The following is an 18,284-nucleotide window of genomic DNA, read 5'->3' as shown; positions in this document are numbered from 1 at the left end:
GACAGACATAAAAAAGCTGGGCAACAGTGAGAAAAATTATTAGAACAAATTAATATACAAATAAAGAAAAATACTAATAAAATTTAAAATAGTTGAACTGTAAAACAGACTTTTGGAAATTTATTCCGGCACAGTGCTCGCCGGCTAAAAAGCTGTAGGACCCCGCTATGCCAATCCAGCGTTGCAGTCTGCACGGCTGCTGGAGTGAGTGATTTGAGCAGTTAATCATGGAGTTTACTGATATTCTTGATTCTCTGGAGGACCTGGGGTAAGTTTAACAATTGTCCCGGTGAATATAGCCTTGACTCTACTTGTTTGCTTCATCATCTGGTTTGATTTTGAGTTTACCTGCGTAAATCTGAACTGAATTACATGCCGGTTCTGGATGACCTGAGACTGAACCTGCTGGATCTTGCTGAATCGCTCTTGTTTGTATATTTTAAACCCCTATTTTATTTTAGTTGTTTTGTACTTTTCGACAGCAACAGTCAGTTGTAGATATGTTTGGTAAGTCAGTGTTGGGGTGGGGTTATTGGCATGCATATGACAGCGCGATTTCTACAATGAATAACGTGAACGTCAAATGGGCCGCGCAACGTCAGCACTTCTCAAATATCTAAAATATGTCCACTGCCATAAATATCCAGGCTGTGTCATCGTGCCCTAAACGAGCACACATCTTTTACCACATCCACAGCTATGAGCTATCGATGTGCCACTGTAGTTCGACTGTTCTAGATCTAGAACAGAACTGATAAATGTGAATGCATTTTGTATGCGTCAACCTTTAGATTACTGGATCTTCAACCTTTTGACGTTAAGCCTCCTACTTATTGTCCTCAACAATAGTTGTTTGCTGTGGAGACAAGTCATTTGTAAGATGTATATGAGGCAAAAGTACAGAATGTTACATTCCATTAACATTTGATTGTTTCAATGCATACATGCTTTGCCAACAAAGAACAGCAACCGTTCATCCTGATTTATGTTGACTGCAGAAATAATGGACAATCTGGACAAATTACAATCTGCTTTTGTTATAGTTTTAGAAATGTATAGGCCAGTCAATGCAACTAAACAAAATTTAATTTGGTGTAGTTATGTATAGTTTAATTTGTGCATTAGGTTTAATATACAGTGCCTATATACTATTAGTATTAATCATTATTAGGTCATGTGGTCATACTCTAGTATAAGAAGTATAGAACAACCATGACCCTGAATGCAGACATATGCAAAAAAAAAAAAAAAATGCAAAGCAGTTCAGAGAAGTCTGTACTTCATGTATTTGCAGGTACCAGGGTCCAATCCTAGAGGATGGAGCTCTTGAGATAGCTTTGACTGATGGAGCTGCATCACCCGAATTTACTAAATTGTGTGCCTGGCTTGTGTCTGAGCTGAAACTCTATTGTAACCTAGAAGAAAATGTTCAACCAACAAACAGTGAGTCTTGTATAATCTCCAGTATAATCTAAGTCAGTGGTTCTCAAACTGGGGTCCGGGCCCCCCAGGGGCGAGATGGTGCCAGGGGGCCCCCAGTTTTATGACATTTTATAAAATACATTCATTAATCATGAATTCTGTGTATTTAAACCTAAAAAAATAAGGCTACTAACCAACAGCACTACTTTCTATAACTTAATATGTTTTGTTTAATTAAAATGTTATATTTTAGAACAGTTTTTTGTCATAAATTTTCTTTGGGGGTGCGTGTAGGAATGCACCGTACACAAGGGGGCCGCACGCGGAAAAGTTTGAGAACCACTGATCTAAGTAAAGAAATATTAACCAGACTATTTGCAGCACCCTCCATAAATGTTCCTGGAAAAGAAAACCAGTTGTGTAATTTTGCATTCACTTTGTTATATTTTGCCTGATATTGATTTGGTTGCGGTCTGTGTAGGTCCAAATGAGGCTGAGGGGTTTCAGTTGGAGATGAGTGGACTTCTAAACGAGCTGTCCTGTCCATATCCTGCTCTCATCACTGGAGATGTCACCAAGCGTCTGCTAAATGCAAACAATTGCCTATTACTGCTAGGTATGTAAATAACATTTACTCAATCATGTGATACTTTTTAAAACATGGTTGAGTTATGTAATGGCCCAGAAACCTGTTCTTGATGCACGTAAATTTGACTTTAATATTATTTTTTAGGGTTTCTGATCTCAGAGCTCGAAGCATCAAGGATGCTTCTGATAAACCAGCCTCAGAAGAAGGTGCAGGAGACCGGGGGCAGTAAAGTCTTCATGGAGCTGAAGGGCATCTGTATGGCTCTGGGCATGTCCAAACCTCCCTCCAACATCACAATGTTTCAGTTTTTCAGTGGCATTGAGAAAAAAGTAAAGTTTAGTGAATTGTTATTTATACTTCTATGCATTTTTGATTGTGTGTTTGTACTATGAGCTCAGTATGTATAAATCAAATGATTTTTTCCTTAGCTTAAGGAAGCTTTGTCCAAAGTCCCTCCATCTCATGTAGGGCAACCCCTGCTAAAGAAATCACTGGGCCCAGTTCACTGTGTAAGTTCTAAACACCAAATTAACCTAAATAACTTTTTGTTCAAAACCTTTATTGGGGATTTATTCTTTTTTTTTACTTTCAGGAGAAAATTGAAGCAATAAACCAAGCACTCGTGAATGAGTATGAAGTGAGAAGGAAAATGTTGTTGAAGCGACTGGATGTGACAGTTCAGTCATTTGGCTGGTCAGAAAGAGCCAAGGTACTAATAAAAAAATCTATAAAAAATCATGTACAACTGCAAAAGTGAGTCAAATTAATTGGTCAGTAAAGAAGATTTGTTTTTAAATATATGGGATATGTGTTACATTTTTTTAAAGTTTGTCTTTCTTTACAGACACATGCAGAGAAGCTTGCCAAAGTTTACCAGCCTGTTCGTGTGGCACTGGCATCCAAGACGAAAGTTTCTGTGGCTCATCTGTTTGCCGCTAGAGAAGATTTATCAAAGATTTTGAGAACCAGTAGTGGACACATAAGGGAGAAAACAGCCTGTGCCATTAACAAGGTGGGTTAGTTAGTTGTACATTAACTAAGTTTGGTGTTTTGTTTCCTGATACCATTGAGTTTGTTAAAGAGTCTGTATACACATAAGTTTTCAGCAGTCATTGCTATTTTATTAGGTCCGGATGGGTCGTGTGCCTGATCGAGGAGGGAGACCCAATGAGATTGAACCTCCACCGCCAGAGATGCCCACATGGCAGAAACGCCAAGATGGTCCGCAAGGGGGTGGCGGAGGTCAGTACTACTCTGGCGGAGGCGGCGGAAGAGGTGGAGGACGGGGCGGATACGATCAGCAGCAGGGTGGCCGGGGAGGCCACGAGAGAGGAGGAGGAGGAAGAGGTGGCAGAGGAGACCACCGTGGTGGCAAAGTACAGAGCGGCTGGCAGGATGGCTCTGGTGGAGGTGGATATCAAGGTCATTACCAAGATAGAGGAAGTCATGGAGGAGGGGGCTACCATGGAGGGCAGCAGGGATCGGGATACCAAGGAGGAGGAGGCTACCAAGGAGGTCAGCAAGGTCCAGGATACACAGGAGGCGGCTACCAAGGTGGAGGAGGGAGTTTCCAGGAAGGAGGGCGACACCAGGAGAGAGGCGGCAGGGGTGGCCGTGGTGGCAGAGGAAGGGGAGGACCAAGAGGAGGAGGTGGTGGCCAGGGAGGGGGATGGGGTGGAAGAGGAGGGCAGAATTTTAACCAAGGGGGGCAGTTTGAGCAGTACTTTCAGCAAGGTGGACAACAGTATAACCAGGCGGGCTTTGGGCAGGGAAGACAATTCACCAGCTGAAATACTTTTACTGACAGCTATAGCTTCAGAGAGGACACAACAATTCCCTGAGGGCAGGAGACCCGGAGACGTACAGGCCTAGAGATGGCATTATATTTCATCTCCATCGTGCCTCCGAGGTCTGCTTTACTGAGATGAAATGATGCTTTTTTGCATGTACAATTAGTGGTCGAAACGGTTATGCTTCCAACTGACCATTTAACTACACTTATTTTGAAGTGTGTTGGCTGGGTTGCCAAATAAGTCCCACAGTGAACTTTATTTAGATTTTTCCATCTTCCTCCATCGATAATTTGCATTGGTCCAGTCCACTGCCTGATCTACACTGCCCCAACTCTGAATCTGATAAAGCCTTATTTTTCAAGTAATAGAAAAGTTTTTGTTAGAAAATGTTTGTGGCATCATTAGTAATGTAGATTGCATAAGTTTTCATGGTTAATTTTAGCCAATGTCAGCACTTGAATTTCCCCCAGTTGAATTTTGCTTAACCAGCGGGTTTTAAAAGCTCACTGATGAATAAAGATTTGTGTCTTCTTTTTTCAGTTAGACACGCATATGAATGTTCATTTGATGATATGTATTATTGATGATTTTGTCATGATTTAAAGTTTTCTGTTGTTTTGGGAAAGACTGTTCAGATCAGCTTTAAAAAGTTGAATGTTTGTGAATGATTAAATAAACCACAGAGAAAAGAGGTGTCAAAGTGTTTAACTCTAAAAACAGGTTACGTTAAAAAATGTAACACCTGTTTATTTAAAGGGCTAGTTAACGCAAATACTTTAATTATCTTCTCCCCATCTTTGTTCTTTAAACATAAATGTAGATTTTTTGGGGTTTTCTGGATTGAACTTTGAAGAGAGGCGATCACCATCTACTCCAATTGTAACCAGAAAACAATTCAAGCTTACAGAAGTGTTTAATAACATTTAAATGGAATTATTTAAAGAACACTTACAACGCATCTGGTCCATAGTAACTTCCGGTCTGTGCTTTTTTATCGGTCTGGCTAAGCTGAACCCAGAAACAAATACCTTGAGGACAATAAAAATGTTTCGGCTCACCGCTGTGCAGATTTGGAAGCCAGGCAAGAATTGAAGGATCTGTAGCTAACATTGTAGATTAATTTTACAGATTATCTCCGTGTTATGGTTGATGCACTTAAGCTGTGATTTGAACCGAAGTTATTGGTTATTCATTTTCCTTGTTATCCGAAATTATCTACTCTTAGAGAGTTATTGATTCTATGCTGAAGTATACTGAAAGTTAAGTTATGCTTTTTGGTCCACAATAGCTGTTGTTTGTGTTATTACCAAGTTAACAAGATTCACAGTTGTACAACATTGTACTCTAACATACAATGTCCACATGAGGGCGATACACAGCTTGCTTTAATCCTTGCTGAATGAGAATGAAAGATCACAGCTTGTCAGTTGGAAACGTTACACACACTTTTATTTTAGATATTGTTTTTACAATGAATGTTTTGAAAAGCTATGCTGAGGGTTAGTAGTGATCTATAGTTAGTAGCAAATAAAAGAGTGCAATGAAGAAATGATGGTACATTTTTACACAAAAAAGATTCCTCATACATTATTGATATCATTACAGTTAAATTGGATTTTTAAAGTCTAAATGCAGCTTTTCCACAAAAATACACTGTAAATTAAATACTTTTAATCCTTTAATACATGTCTGTCAGACTTATTTTACTACATAAAATGTGATCCAGTCCAAAGTTTTCAGTTTTGTGGGTCAAGCTTATATTCACTGGGACTCCTGAGACTTGTGTGATGACCTGTGGCCGGTTGCATAAACCTAGCCGCTTAGTTAAGACTGTCTTAAAAACTAGTCTGACCAACTAGGGCTTATCATTCTTACTATTTGGATTTAAATTAGACCAATGTACCTTTTTTGTAACATATGGTAACACTTTACAATAAGGTTCATTATTAGTTTATGTTAACTAATGTAGTTAACTAATGTTATCTAATGAACTGCATTTATAAAGCATTTTTTATCTTTGTTAAAGTTAATTTAAACATTTACTAATACATTGCTCAAATCTTGTTAACATTAGTTAATGCACTGTGAACTTATATGAACAAACCATGAACAGCTGTATGAGCTAACGTTAACAAAGATGAAGAAATACATTAACACGTATTTCTCATGGTTAGTTTATGTTAGTTAATACATTAGCTAATCTTAACAAATAAGACCTTATTGTAAAGTGTAACGTAACAGACTTAAAACAGTTATGATCCGTTTTAAAGTAAAAAATAAATGTCTTAACTTTTAAGACTAGTCTAAGAAATGTATGCAACCAGCCACTACACGCTGCACAGATAACTTTACAGTGCGAACCTTTACAACCATGAATTATACTGCCCACAGTAGGGCTGTATCAGAGATTTTAGTACTGCAAAAATCACGTCTCTGTGTATTTATAATTAAAATAAATTTTCATAATACACTAAATGCACGCCTTAAATAGACATGATATACACCATAAACATGACCAGAAACATTTATATTACTAGTAATGACAAGGTTGATCATTTTACAGCAGTTATTGGCCATATCTCCAAAAATCAATTGATCCACTCTGGCTGGCTCAGTAATGTTTGTACATTCAATTCTGTTGCTATGCTGCTCATCAAAAACCAAATAATGTGCAGTCCATGATTTAGTCAATGAGATGTAAAACACTATCAGTAGTACTCACCTTTCAATAGAAGATAAACAGTCACAGTATAGTCACAGTGCGTTTATAGATAAATACTTCAACTATACTATGACAACAGAGATGACATTAGCACAAAATCAGAATAATGCTCTGTGGAGAATGACAATGACAACAATTGCTATGCATTTATAAATTAACAAAAGGTTCATATGATATATGAACAGGACATTCTCAAGGGCTTTCACAGGCTTCTCATGGGATTTTTATCATGGGTCAGTGAGACTCGACCAAAACCATATAATATTCATGATTGCATGAGTGGAATTGTGACCATCACATCTGCACTTAAAGGGATAGTTCACCAAAAAAAGAAAACTCTTGACATCCTTTTGTTTTAAACCTGTTTGAGTTATCTTTCTGTTGAACCCAAAAGAATATATTTTAATAGATGATGTTAACTTAACCACGCAGTGGACAATACACATTGGCTTCCATATTAGGAAAAACAAATATTGAAGTCAAAGGATATCGTCAATTGTGTGCTTGAACAGAAAAAGAAACCCACAGGTTTAGATCAACATGAGGGTGAAAAAATTGTCAGAATTTTTTTTTTTGTGTGTGAACTGTCACTTTAAATCCACAATAGTGGTGTAGAGGAGCTTTGAATCCTATGGGATGTATGGCTACTGACTCTCACACAAAAATGTCTGAACCTTTTTTGGAACAAAAATGTCCCTCAGGTCGTCTGTCTTAACAGGGCACCTGAGTGTAAACCTCATTTTAGAACATATGTCGATGAAGGACGCTAAAGTCTGCAAGTTGCCGTAGCAACAGACTAGCCGCCCAACTCAATCACTGTGCGCTTAGCAACAGAGGCCATGCAAACACCTGGCCGACAGCACACCTGGGTCAGTAGTCTTTTTTTCTGAATTTATGGATGTATGAAGTCCATGTCATCTTTACATTGCTAGTGTTGCTAAGCAACATTGATGTAATGATGTACAAGGTGAGAGGCTATACTTTATACTTTAACCATCTTGCACCCAGGATCAGAATACAGTTCACATCAACTTTGTTGCAAATCATGTAAGAAACAAATAAAAAGAAAGATTTAAGATGAACTTTATATAGCATTATATCTGGGGTAACTGGTCTTCTGTGGTAACTCTTTAATCGTTGTCTACGTACCTTTTACTTTAGATCATAACACGTTGCTGGGCAAACGCATAAAGTTAGTGTTTTATTTACCTTAATCATAGATAGGATAATCTTTCTAAATCACCACATGCCTGTGCCACCTAAAACAACTTTTAAATTATATTAAAATGTCCTCCTCTCTTGTAGTGTTATGAATACACATTTGTCGACACCTTAAATAATAACTTTTCCAGTGTCTCTGTACAAAATTCCTTTCTGTCCTACATTCTTTCTACTTTTTACATACACCTATTACACTAAGCACCGATGTATCCGTCACATCAGCTTATATTGACACTGACATTAAGTACTGCGTTTCCAGTCTGTCCACTGCAGTCCAGTATCACCAACTCCTTGCAAGAGGGCACAGCATCACAGGTATGCTGTGTAGTCCGACACCTCTTCTTTCTCAGTGCAGTCAGCGGGTTGTCTCCCAGCCTTCTGCAGATGAGGCTGTGGAAACAGTGGCGCTATTCCCGATCTACTCGAGGCATGAGGCACCCCAGCACACTCCCTAAAGAGGCGAGCCTTCTCAGCCGTGCTCCCGACCGCCTCCAGGGCGTCCTGCTTGGGCCCATATTTCGGACAAGTCAGCTGATCTGAGAATACGTAGTGGAGAAACAAATCATTATTGTTTTAAATCTGTATGTAATGTAAAAACGTTCTGTGACCGTATGACCTTGATTATGAGACTTTAGCCTGGAGGCTCACAGACAGGGTCACAAATGTAAAAATCTACACGTTGTAATATTGCAAGGTTTATGCGCTACCTAAAAAGTTAAACATTAACCCCTGACATGTTAAATTTAAACATGGGTATTTATAAACTGCTCACCTAAAACATTACTTTTGCATTGTAGCGCTGGCAACGGTTTAATCCCTGTGTGTCAAGTGACCGTGACTTTTTCAAAGCCTGTTCTGCAAATAACGCAGCACTGAGCTGAATTTAACAAACGTGGCAACACAATCCTGGTCAGACATATGCTTTGCATTTCAACCCAAAACGAAGTGTCTGCCAGGTCCTAAAATAAAAGCAGATGAGTCCTGCTCAGGTAGCTTAGTGCTACTCCATATTTTGGGAGAGCACAGTGGTCCCCCTGACTCTGCAAACGATTAAAGGGGCGGCCAATGAAACCTGGCCATTTCTGTGACAATAAGGTTTCATAGAAAGATGCTCCAGGGCCTTGAGAGGTCAGTAAATTGAATTGTAAGAAGGTAGTTTATGGGACCCACAACAAAGTCATCGGAGCATCGAAGCATAGCAGTTTTTTTTATAATATTAAAGGGGACATTTCACAAGACTTTTGTGTCCCCAGAGTACATATGTGAAGTTTTAGCTCAAAAATCACATAGATAATTTATGATAGCATGTTAAAATTATCACTTTGTAGGTGTGTGCAAAAATGTGCCGTTTTTGGGTGTGTCCTTTAACATGCAAATGAGCTGATCTCTGCACTATGAGGCTGTTTACACTTGGCATTAACATGCGTTTTCGTCGATCGGATCACAAGTGGACGACGTTAATGCCAGGTGTAAACGGTGTTCAAAACGTTTTGAGCTCGTCCACTTTCGACCACTTTTAACCACATCCAGAGGTAGTCGAAACCACTTTCGATCGGATCACTTTGGAGTTGCGGAACGCATATGTGGTTGAATGTTTGAACAGCCACACGCAACCGCCTTCTCTCCGCCCATTTATCTAATCTGTGGTATTAAACGTCTTTTTTTGACTTCTGGCGTGAACATACGGTGAACAGCGCTATTTTAGCCTTTCATTGATAAAACTGAAGCGGAGGATCTCCGTAGTTTCGTTTTGAAAGCGTGTGAAAGTTGCGCGATCCTATTTCATCAATTGCGCTGAAAATTCAGAGAAAGCTCTTACAAACACAAGTACAAAACACTGTGCAGCATGTTTACTTGCTAAACAAGCAGTGGACTCCGACATAATATTAGTTTGTGTCCATATAAACTCATTATTACTCCCGCTCTGGTTTGAATGACAGCAGAGAGACTTGCCCACCGTCTCACGGACCGTCCCCTCACAGTATTCAGGACAGAAGCGGTCGAAAGTGGACAAAAGAGATGGATTTAAATACCAGGTGTAAATGTGATGTGTCTCTCTCGTCCACTTGTGATCCGATCGATGAAATCACATCTTAATACCAAGTGTAAACAGCCCCTAAATGGCAGTGGCGTGGTTGGATAGTGCAGATTAAGGGACGGTATTTATCCCCTTCTGACATCACAAGGGGAGCCAAATTTCAATGACCTATTTTTTCACATGCTTATGGAGAATGGTTAACACCAAAGCTAAGTTACTGGGTTGATCTAATTCACATTTTCTAGGTTGATAAAAGCACTGGGGACACAATTATAGCACTTAAGCATGGAAGTCAAATTTTCATGGTATTCTCTGTATTGAATCATTTCTACAATTCAAAGAAATTGCTTAATGTTTAAACATACCTCAGACGTTCCAGTTTTGTCCTTGTGCTGTTCTGTGAGTCCGTTCTGCTGTGACACTTCGCTCTGCTCCTGTGACTCCCGCCGAGTGCGATTCGTTCCTGAAATCTGTGTGTCGTTCTCCCAGCGAGCAAAGCCTTTACTCTTGGATGGTTTGCGGTGTGGTCTGTACCTCATCTTGGGGAAGGTGTGTGACCCGCCGTCAGCCACGGCCGCCCAGCCGTTCTCAGGCCACAGTGGTTCCGTCTGCGTGGCCTGACTGGTGGTGGCTCTCTGCAGCCTTACCGAGATCCGCTGGGCTGAACCTGTCATCAGTGTGATGGATTTTCCCTCCAGATCAGAGCTCGATGACGGTGACAGAGTAGGGAACGTAAACACCTCATCGTCATCTGTGAAACAGCACATATGGAGAATGTTAGCGATGAGAAATAATACTGTTACTGTACTGAAAGCATCGTAAATTGTCAAAATGCATACTGTAAATGTTGCCACAATACTGAGCGTTCACCTTTACAGGTGGGCAGGGTGGGGCTGCTGGGTAAAGAGCTATGGGTGAGTGTTCCTGGTGACACGCTTCCCAGTGAGGTGGACCGAGGGAGACGGCGACAAGCTAAAACCAGCAGCTCACGACACTGTTTGTGACAGTTCACCCCACAGTCTGAAAACAAAAAGGAGAAACTTTAACATCAATAGATTTACAACCCTATCCCTAAAAAAAATTATTGGTATATTAGCACACACGTCTACTTAAGTTTTTTATACTGACCTAATCATATGTCCCCTAACATCACCACACCGCTAACTCATTTTATTGGAATTTTACAGATAAAATATGTTTCATATGTCACAATTAGTTTAGAAATAAGGCATTTTTCTCTTCTTGTGCATATGGGTATTCCCACACTGCATACATGAGGTTTCAGATTTAAAATCAGATTTAGATTTTGATAAACAGGATGTTTCATCAACCAGCATCTTACTAAACAGAGAAAAACATGCAAATCAATTTCTGTCTTAGTCTTTTATTACCTTTGCACTTATATCCTTGTTTGATAATCCCCCACAGCTGGACCACAGGGCACAGAGGAACCACATGAAGAGAAAAAAATAATAGGAGATTTGGAAATATGAGTAAATATGAATTGGCGGTTCATGCTGTATTTGACTATTTTCTGTCTACAGACCATGTGCAATAAACAGGATACTTCCACACGTTGCACCCTTCCTGTGCAATACAGGGTGAGAACGTGGATCTGTGTGCGTTTTTGTGAGCATGTGTGTATCTGAAAGTCTGTTTGAAAGAACGTGTGTGTTAACTCAGCGGATTCCTGTCTAACCATCTGTGTAAATACAGAACAATTGTAGTATCAGTGACTGTGACTACCCTGCATGCTGTTGTGTACTGTATACACTGTCACTATAAATTGATTCTGCTATATTACTGTACTGCACCGGTACTGTACAGTACATCCTACAGTATACTAACAGGAAATGCAATGCATTTACTATGATATGACTGCATATTGTGTACATATGTGACCTAGTTAGTGAAATCCAGGCTGATTTCAATCTTTGACATGACCTTACTCAGAAAATATTAAAGGTGCAATGTGTAACTTTTAGAAGGATCTCTTGACAGAAATGCAATCTAAAGACCTTACATAATGAACTATATTATTTTTAATACCTAAGAATGAGCCGTTTATACTGTTTCAACATAGACCGCGGGTCCCATTACATGGAAGTCGCCACCATTTTTCTACATTAGACCTAAACTAATGCTGCGTCCAAAACCGCTTATTTCCATACTATATAGTATACGTCGTCATATTAGGCTGTATTCGCACTGAAATGACATGACGTGATGACGAAGTATGTCACGTGATGTAGCAACATGGCGAATGTAGTATGCCGAATCTCATTTATACTACCAGGATTCATACTATACAGTACCTACTGTTTTAACGGTAAGTAAGTAGGTACTTCATCTCATTCAGTACCTACTGTACAGTATTCGGTTTCGGACGCAGCCTAAATTTGGGAGTAGCATGATCATTTAATCCAACCAATCAGCGTGAAGAGATGTCTATATATAGCTGTCCGCAACTCTGTCCCATGACAATCAGGGGGGGGGGGGGTTACTCTGGGTTTGGTCTAAAAATCCGAGCTCGGAAATAGAAACTCGTGAAATGGACAAACTGTTTAAGGGGCTGATCACACCAAATGCGTTTATGGCAGTTGGAGGCCCCTTTTTTGAATGATTTTCTATGGGCAGTTAGCATAATGCACACTGTTTATGCATGCCGAACACCTTGCGGTTTTTGTCGCCTGCCGCAGCATGCGCTTTTGAAGAACACTAAGGGGGCGTGCACACCAAAACTTTTACGCCCGCTGCCGCCGCATGTTTTCAATTGTTTCCAATGGAAGCTCGGCGTTTTCAAATAAGCTAGCAGCTAGCTGTTTTCTTCCGTGCTGAAAACCGGCGCTCTGCGTTTTTTCGGCACTGAGAGTTGAAAGAGATTCAACTTTGGGTGAAAAGCTCCGCTCGTCAATGTCAGTTCTCACACAGCTGTCCAATCACAGTGGAGGAGGGAGGGGCGGGACATTACCGCAGACACCAACCGGCTCACAGCTGAAGTATCAGTGCTACCAAAACACTTAGCTAAAAAAGCTGGCACTCAGCTGAAAAACAGCTGGCATTCGGCATTCTCCAGGCGTTTTCAGCCGCGTTTAAAAGTTTTGGTGTGCACAGCCCCTAAAAGCAGAAAAGCACCCGACGTCATTCGCATCTTTCCATTGTCCAATGGAATTAGGGGAGAGGCGGGCCTTTCGTTGTGGTGACAGAAGTTTACAGTTGTTTGAAACATCCGGACTCCACTCTCTCTCTTCTGCATGTTTGTCCACCCCTTACCCTCGATCAATGTCAGAGCAAGTGTCCTCTTTTTAAAGTTTCTGCTAATAGCAAAAGAGTGCTCACCCTTCAATATTTGACTGACAGGACAGCTGCGTCTGTGGTTGCCTAGCAATATAAAAAGTCATGCCGCACTGCTCTTCTTTAAAGTGACCAAAAAAAGGCATTGTGGCGTGCTTTCAAGCGTTTAAAGCACGTTTGGTGTGATTGGCCCCTTATAGTGCGCGGTTCGTCCCTACATTGCGTTTTGTACCTATGTAGCTTCTCAGCAAGTTTCGAAATTGAGGTTGGTTGCAATTCGCAATCTCACCACTAGATGCCCCTTAAAAAACATACTTAATCTGAAATAAGATATTTACGTTATATTTTTTACATTATGTATTATGATTTTATAGCTTAAATAAGTTGATGTGTATAACTCATAAGGTTACGTGTTTTTTAACACAGGGAACACACGTAATGATAAAATGTACAGCTTGTAATTACTGTAAGTCCCCTACTGTAGGAATAATAAGGATGTCTGCCAAGCGCATAAATGTGAACTTAAATAAATTCAGAGGTGTCATACAAACTAATTTGTCTGATGTTTAAATGTGTGTTCTCAGGAGAAACTTTTCACGGTGGTTAGATTTAACCTTTAAACACTGTCTGCATAGTTCAGTGCTGTTGTGGTAAGCTCCTGCTTTCTTGTTTGTGCACACATACAGCGGAGACTTAAACCTTTGAACTGGTGTATAAAAAAAAGAACTCACAAATCCTGCACAATGTTCACAGAAAGTTGGTTTCAGGTAGGTCATCTCCTGAAAGTTGTGAATAAATCCAGGTCCCATCTTACACTGCAGCAAGGGGTTGGCACGTAGGAAATACGCCATCATTTCATCCTTACTAATCAATCCATCCCTGAACAATGAAAGAGAGGGAAAGAGAGAGAGAGAGAGAGCTATTTTAAGTCTAGCAAACACAAATAAACCCATGTCAAACAGCAGTTAATTATAGCAGTGTTTCCCAACCACTGTGCCGTGGCACACTAGTGTGCCGTGACCACTTGTTTGGTGTGCCATGGAAAAATGACACTGCAACAGTGTTTAAAAAAGTCATATAAGCAATGCAATACAAGTTTGTGCAGATCTGTTAATGCTTATTGTGAAAGTGGTGTGCCGTATGATTATTTTACTTATCAAAACTGTGCCGTGGCAGAAAAAAGGTTGGGAAACACTGAGTTATAGCATAATGAAGCCTCCAGCAGTGTGCAAGTGTGTCATTGCTTGAGAACATGTTAGGAGTTCTTCCAGTGTCATGGCAGGCTTGACGTCTCAATAAAACCGTTAGTGAGAAAACGAGTGAGAAAACAGAAGCCCAGGAGAGATGCATGCACTCACGCATTACTAATGCGGTTTGAGAGCTGCGCTACACAGGCGAACCTCAGAGGACACCAGGGGAATTTCTGAGTGTAAGATGTAACATTTGCAACTGTGAGCCTGTGCATATTTGATAATGTGTGTCCTTCACAGGGAATCATTTTAACCTTTTAACACTGCTGCAGGTCACCCACACTGTGCATCTGCATGCCCTGAAGTAACTGAAGCTAACATGTGTTGCGGTTTGAATTATAAGAATTAACACATACAGAAGCCATAATAGCACTTAAATGTTTTAATAAAGATGACTGAATAGTTGTGCGTTATGTAACAAGATATGAAACTATAGCGCAGAGTAGATTCCAAGAAAACACACAATGATTAAATGCACACTGTAAGATGCTTAGGATAAAAGCTTGTGCTAAATGCATAAGCAAGTATTTGACCATGACACCCTACTGAAAAGACCAGCTAAAACCAGCCTAAGCCTAAGCTGGTCTTTCAGCCTGGTTTTATCTTATGCTGGATTTAGCTGGTCTTTTTAGTAGGGAAATGTTTTGAATAAGTTTCATATAGACCAGTGGTTCTCAAACTGGGGGGTGGGCCCTTTGGGTCGCGGGAGATGGTGCCAGGGGGGGGCCCAGTTTTGAGACATTTTATAAAATACATTAATCATAATTTCGGGGAAATTAAACCTCAGAAAAATAAGGCTACTAACCAACAGAACTGTATTGTATCAGTCAATACGTTTGTTTAAGTTGGAAATTTTCTTTTGGGGGGTGCACCCTACACAAAGGGGGCATGCCAAAAAGTTTGAGAACCACTGATATACAGTATTTGCAAATACCACTTAGTTATGACGGGAACATTTTAAGTGTCACTCGAGTGTCCAAATACTGGGTGACACTCTAAATAAACTGTTTTAAATGCAATTTACAATTATAATTTATTAGATTTTATTGTGTGCTAAAAATCATTAGGAAATTAAGTATAGAACATGTTCTATGATATATATGTTGTAAATTTCCTACCGTAAATACATCAAAATGTATTTATCATTAGTAATATGTGTTGCTAAGGTCTTTTTGGTAACAGTTAACTTGAAGGGATGATCATAAGACGGACACGACACCTACGTAATCATGAAATGACACGTGTCATCATGAACATGAAGGAGATTTTATGCACGTTTATGACAACTGTCATTGAGTGTCATTTGTTCAATTATGTCATTTTTAATGCAAAGATGACATTGTTTGAGATGTCTTTGTTATGACTTGACATAAACCATTACATCATTACTTGTCATGACAACCTAGACAACATAACTGACCACGTTTTTACGAGTGATACAAATTGAATTTATGGTTAAAATGTCATTAAGTGTTAATACTCTGTCAAATAGTTTTATAACAATGTCATGAATATTTTTTTGACCTCAACTACAATGGTACAAATTAAATTGTCATTAAAATGTCATTAAGTGTGAATACTCTGACAAATAGTTTTATAACAACATCATGAATATTCTTCAGTTCATAAAGTTTTTTTTAAGTTTCCTCCATGTGTTTAAGAAATAAAATCAAATATCCAATAATAATAATAATTAAAATTGATCAAATTATATTTTATTGCATTTGGAGACCGATTCACCTAAAATTAAATGAAAACAGTAAAAAAAATGAAAACCGCCTTTAGTTAAATGTTTTTTTTCCTTCTATGTCAAAAAAATTCTGAACCCTCTGTCAGTTTTTTATGTATTGTGCACATAAATAAAGTATAATATTACCTCTGTTGCATTTTGTTAAGGTATTTAAAATTATTTTACATAGTATTAACACTTTAATACTGATATTTAAATCACAGCTTAATGTAATGTTAACCCATTAAGCTATGTTGTTTCTTAAGTTTGATAATTATTCTGCTTTGTCATGTTTATGAAAGATTTAAGACAAGTTATGATGTATTGGTTAATGTCAAGTTGTCATAACAAAGACATCTAAAACGATGTCATCTTTTAATTAAAAGGACCATAATTGAACAAATGACACTTAATGACATTTGTCCTAAAATCTCCTTCATGTTCAAGACAGGTGTAAAGTACTTGAGTAATTTTACTTGATTACTCAAGCATTATTTTTGGGTATTTTTATTTTACTTGAGTACAATTAAAAACCAATACTTTTACTTAATTACATTTTTCAAGGAAAAAAGTACTTTTTACTCCTTACAATTTTATTTACAGTCTTCTCATATAGGGATCACTTCATTCTATTTTCCCTTGCTCTTAATTTAATGTGCTGATTGCCAGTTTAATTAAAATGTTATTTATTCTGGACCCTTTGGACCACACTAAGGAATTGGCCAACAGTTCATCTGATGATGAAGATTATTTTGCTTCTTTGAAACCGACAACACTTGTGTGTTCCCGTGTGACACCTCCCCTGCTATTTGCAGCCTCTCTATCAAGACTAAGACCTTGTTCACACTGTCAGTCCAAATCTGATTTTAGTGCATATCCAATTTGACAAAAATAAATAAATAAATAAACTTTTTTGCATCAGTACACACTGATGATGGCTAGGCCAAAATGCCTTCTGTGTGGACATGATATGAATTAATCTTTATTATTAATGAATTAAAACTTCTTTATTATTCGCACCCATAAACTATTTGGGAGTTGAGCGCACCTGTTCTCAATACAATATGTATCACAACTGTTTACATCTGATCTGTTTCTATGGCAATGACGTCTTGGTGGCACGACAATCTGCAGATTTCATGTGGTTTTTGGTAGTTCACACGTTCTAAATGTCAGTGTGAACAGGGTCTAATAAACCTCTTCCTGGATCAGCTGCCTGTGAGAGGTTTGATAGAGTTTAAGTTTTGAAAATCAGCTTCTGCTTAAGTTAAAGGCAGGGTGCATGATTTATGAGAAATGCTTTGGAATAGGGAGTCAGGCCGAGTACCAAAACCCGCTTGTGGCCAATCAGAAGTAAGGGGTGTGTCTACTAAGCGACATCATTGCCTGGGTTGTGTATGTGTGGGGCGGGATATATCAAAATTCCTTTAAATTCGAGGTTTTACAACTTTGAGTATCATGTTGCATACAGAAATTATGTAGTAGTCTTATAGTTTGATAATTAAATACAAATAAATACAAACAGTTGTAAAGCAGGATAAAACCTTGTATATGGTTCATTCACTTCATGTTTTTAGAGATTAAAAGCTTAAACAAGAATCTCTAGTTTTCATTTTTCCTGTTTCTTTTACTTTTTTAATACTCAAGTACAATTCTAATGTGGTACTTTTTTACTTTTACTCAAGTATGATTCTGCCCATATACTTTTACTTTTAATTGAGTAAAATTTACACTCAGTACTTGTACTTTCACTTGAGTAACATTTTTGAGTACTTTTTACACCTCTGTTCAGGACATGTGTCATGTCATGATCAGGAAGGTGTCATGTCAGTCTTATGAACACCCCTTCAAGTAAAGTGTTATCAACTTTTTTATCAAAATATTTTGAGTTTTTTGCACCCTCAGATTCAAGATTTTAAATATTTGAATCCTGGCCAAATATTGTCCTATCCTAACCAACCATAAATCAATTGAAAGCTTATGACTATGGGTCACACATGTGAGTTTATCCAATAGTATGGGAAAGTGGTCACAGTTACTTTGCTTGGATAATTATTTTCATTATAATACAATTTATTTTTCTCAAATTCTCAAAACATACAGTACTGCTGTGTTCGGCTCCGTTTGGAGTGATAAAAGGTTTTTCATTTTAAAGGTCACATTCTTTCTGATCCAATTTTTTTAAACCCTAGTTAGTGTGTAATGCTGCTATAATAGCATAAATAA

General features: G+C 38.7%; 2 protein-coding genes across 4 annotated transcripts in view; one reads left to right on the top strand and one right to left on the bottom strand.

Annotated features, from left to right (window-relative positions):
• Positions 1-135: 135 nt before the first annotated feature.
• Positions 136-4,493, top strand: fam98a (family with sequence similarity 98 member A). The gene is made up of 8 exons (XM_065297485.2): positions 136-268; positions 1,295-1,443; positions 1,904-2,038; positions 2,156-2,340; positions 2,440-2,520; positions 2,604-2,720; positions 2,856-3,023; positions 3,139-4,493. The coding sequence occupies exons 1-8, from the start codon at positions 228-230 to the stop codon at positions 3,799-3,801; spliced, it is 1,539 nt and encodes a 512-aa protein (XP_065153557.1). The 5' UTR covers positions 136-227; the 3' UTR covers positions 3,802-4,493.
• Positions 4,494-5,236: 743 nt separating this feature from the next.
• Positions 5,237-18,284, bottom strand: part of rasgrp3 (RAS guanyl releasing protein 3 (calcium and DAG-regulated)) — a 39,621-nt gene continuing 26,573 nt past the window's right edge. For all 3 annotated transcript variants that reach the window (XM_065245009.2, XM_065245008.2, XM_065245010.2), the window contains 5 exons: positions 13,811-13,958; positions 11,177-11,213; positions 10,656-10,805; positions 10,151-10,536; positions 5,237-8,283 (listed from right to left, as the gene is read on the bottom strand). In XM_065245009.2, the coding sequence (XP_065101081.1) occupies positions 8,275-8,283; positions 10,151-10,536; positions 10,656-10,805; positions 11,177-11,213; positions 13,811-13,958 (730 nt within the window). In that variant the 3' untranslated portion in view covers positions 5,237-8,274. The remainder of the gene's footprint in view (positions 8,284-10,150; positions 10,537-10,655; positions 10,806-11,176; positions 11,214-13,810; positions 13,959-18,284) is intronic.

Source organism: Paramisgurnus dabryanus, chromosome 17, assembly GCF_030506205.2.
Source record: "Paramisgurnus dabryanus chromosome 17, PD_genome_1.1, whole genome shotgun sequence".
NCBI classification, from domain to species: domain Eukaryota; kingdom Metazoa; phylum Chordata; class Actinopteri; order Cypriniformes; family Cobitidae; genus Paramisgurnus; species Paramisgurnus dabryanus.
Note: the sequence above shows the minus strand (reverse complement) of the source record. Positions and strands in the feature narration are given on the sequence as shown.

Coding starts and splice junctions, on each gene's coding strand:
- fam98a (XM_065297485.2), top strand. CDS start 228: ATGGAGTTTACTGATATTCTTGATTCTCTGGAGGACCTGGG. Junction 269..1,294: donor GATTCTCTGGAGGACCTGGG/GTAAGTTTAACA, acceptor ATGTATTTGCAG/GTACCAGGGTCCAATCCTAG. Junction 2,521..2,603: donor CACTGGGCCCAGTTCACTGT/GTAAGTTCTAAA, acceptor TTTTACTTTCAG/GAGAAAATTGAAGCAATAAA.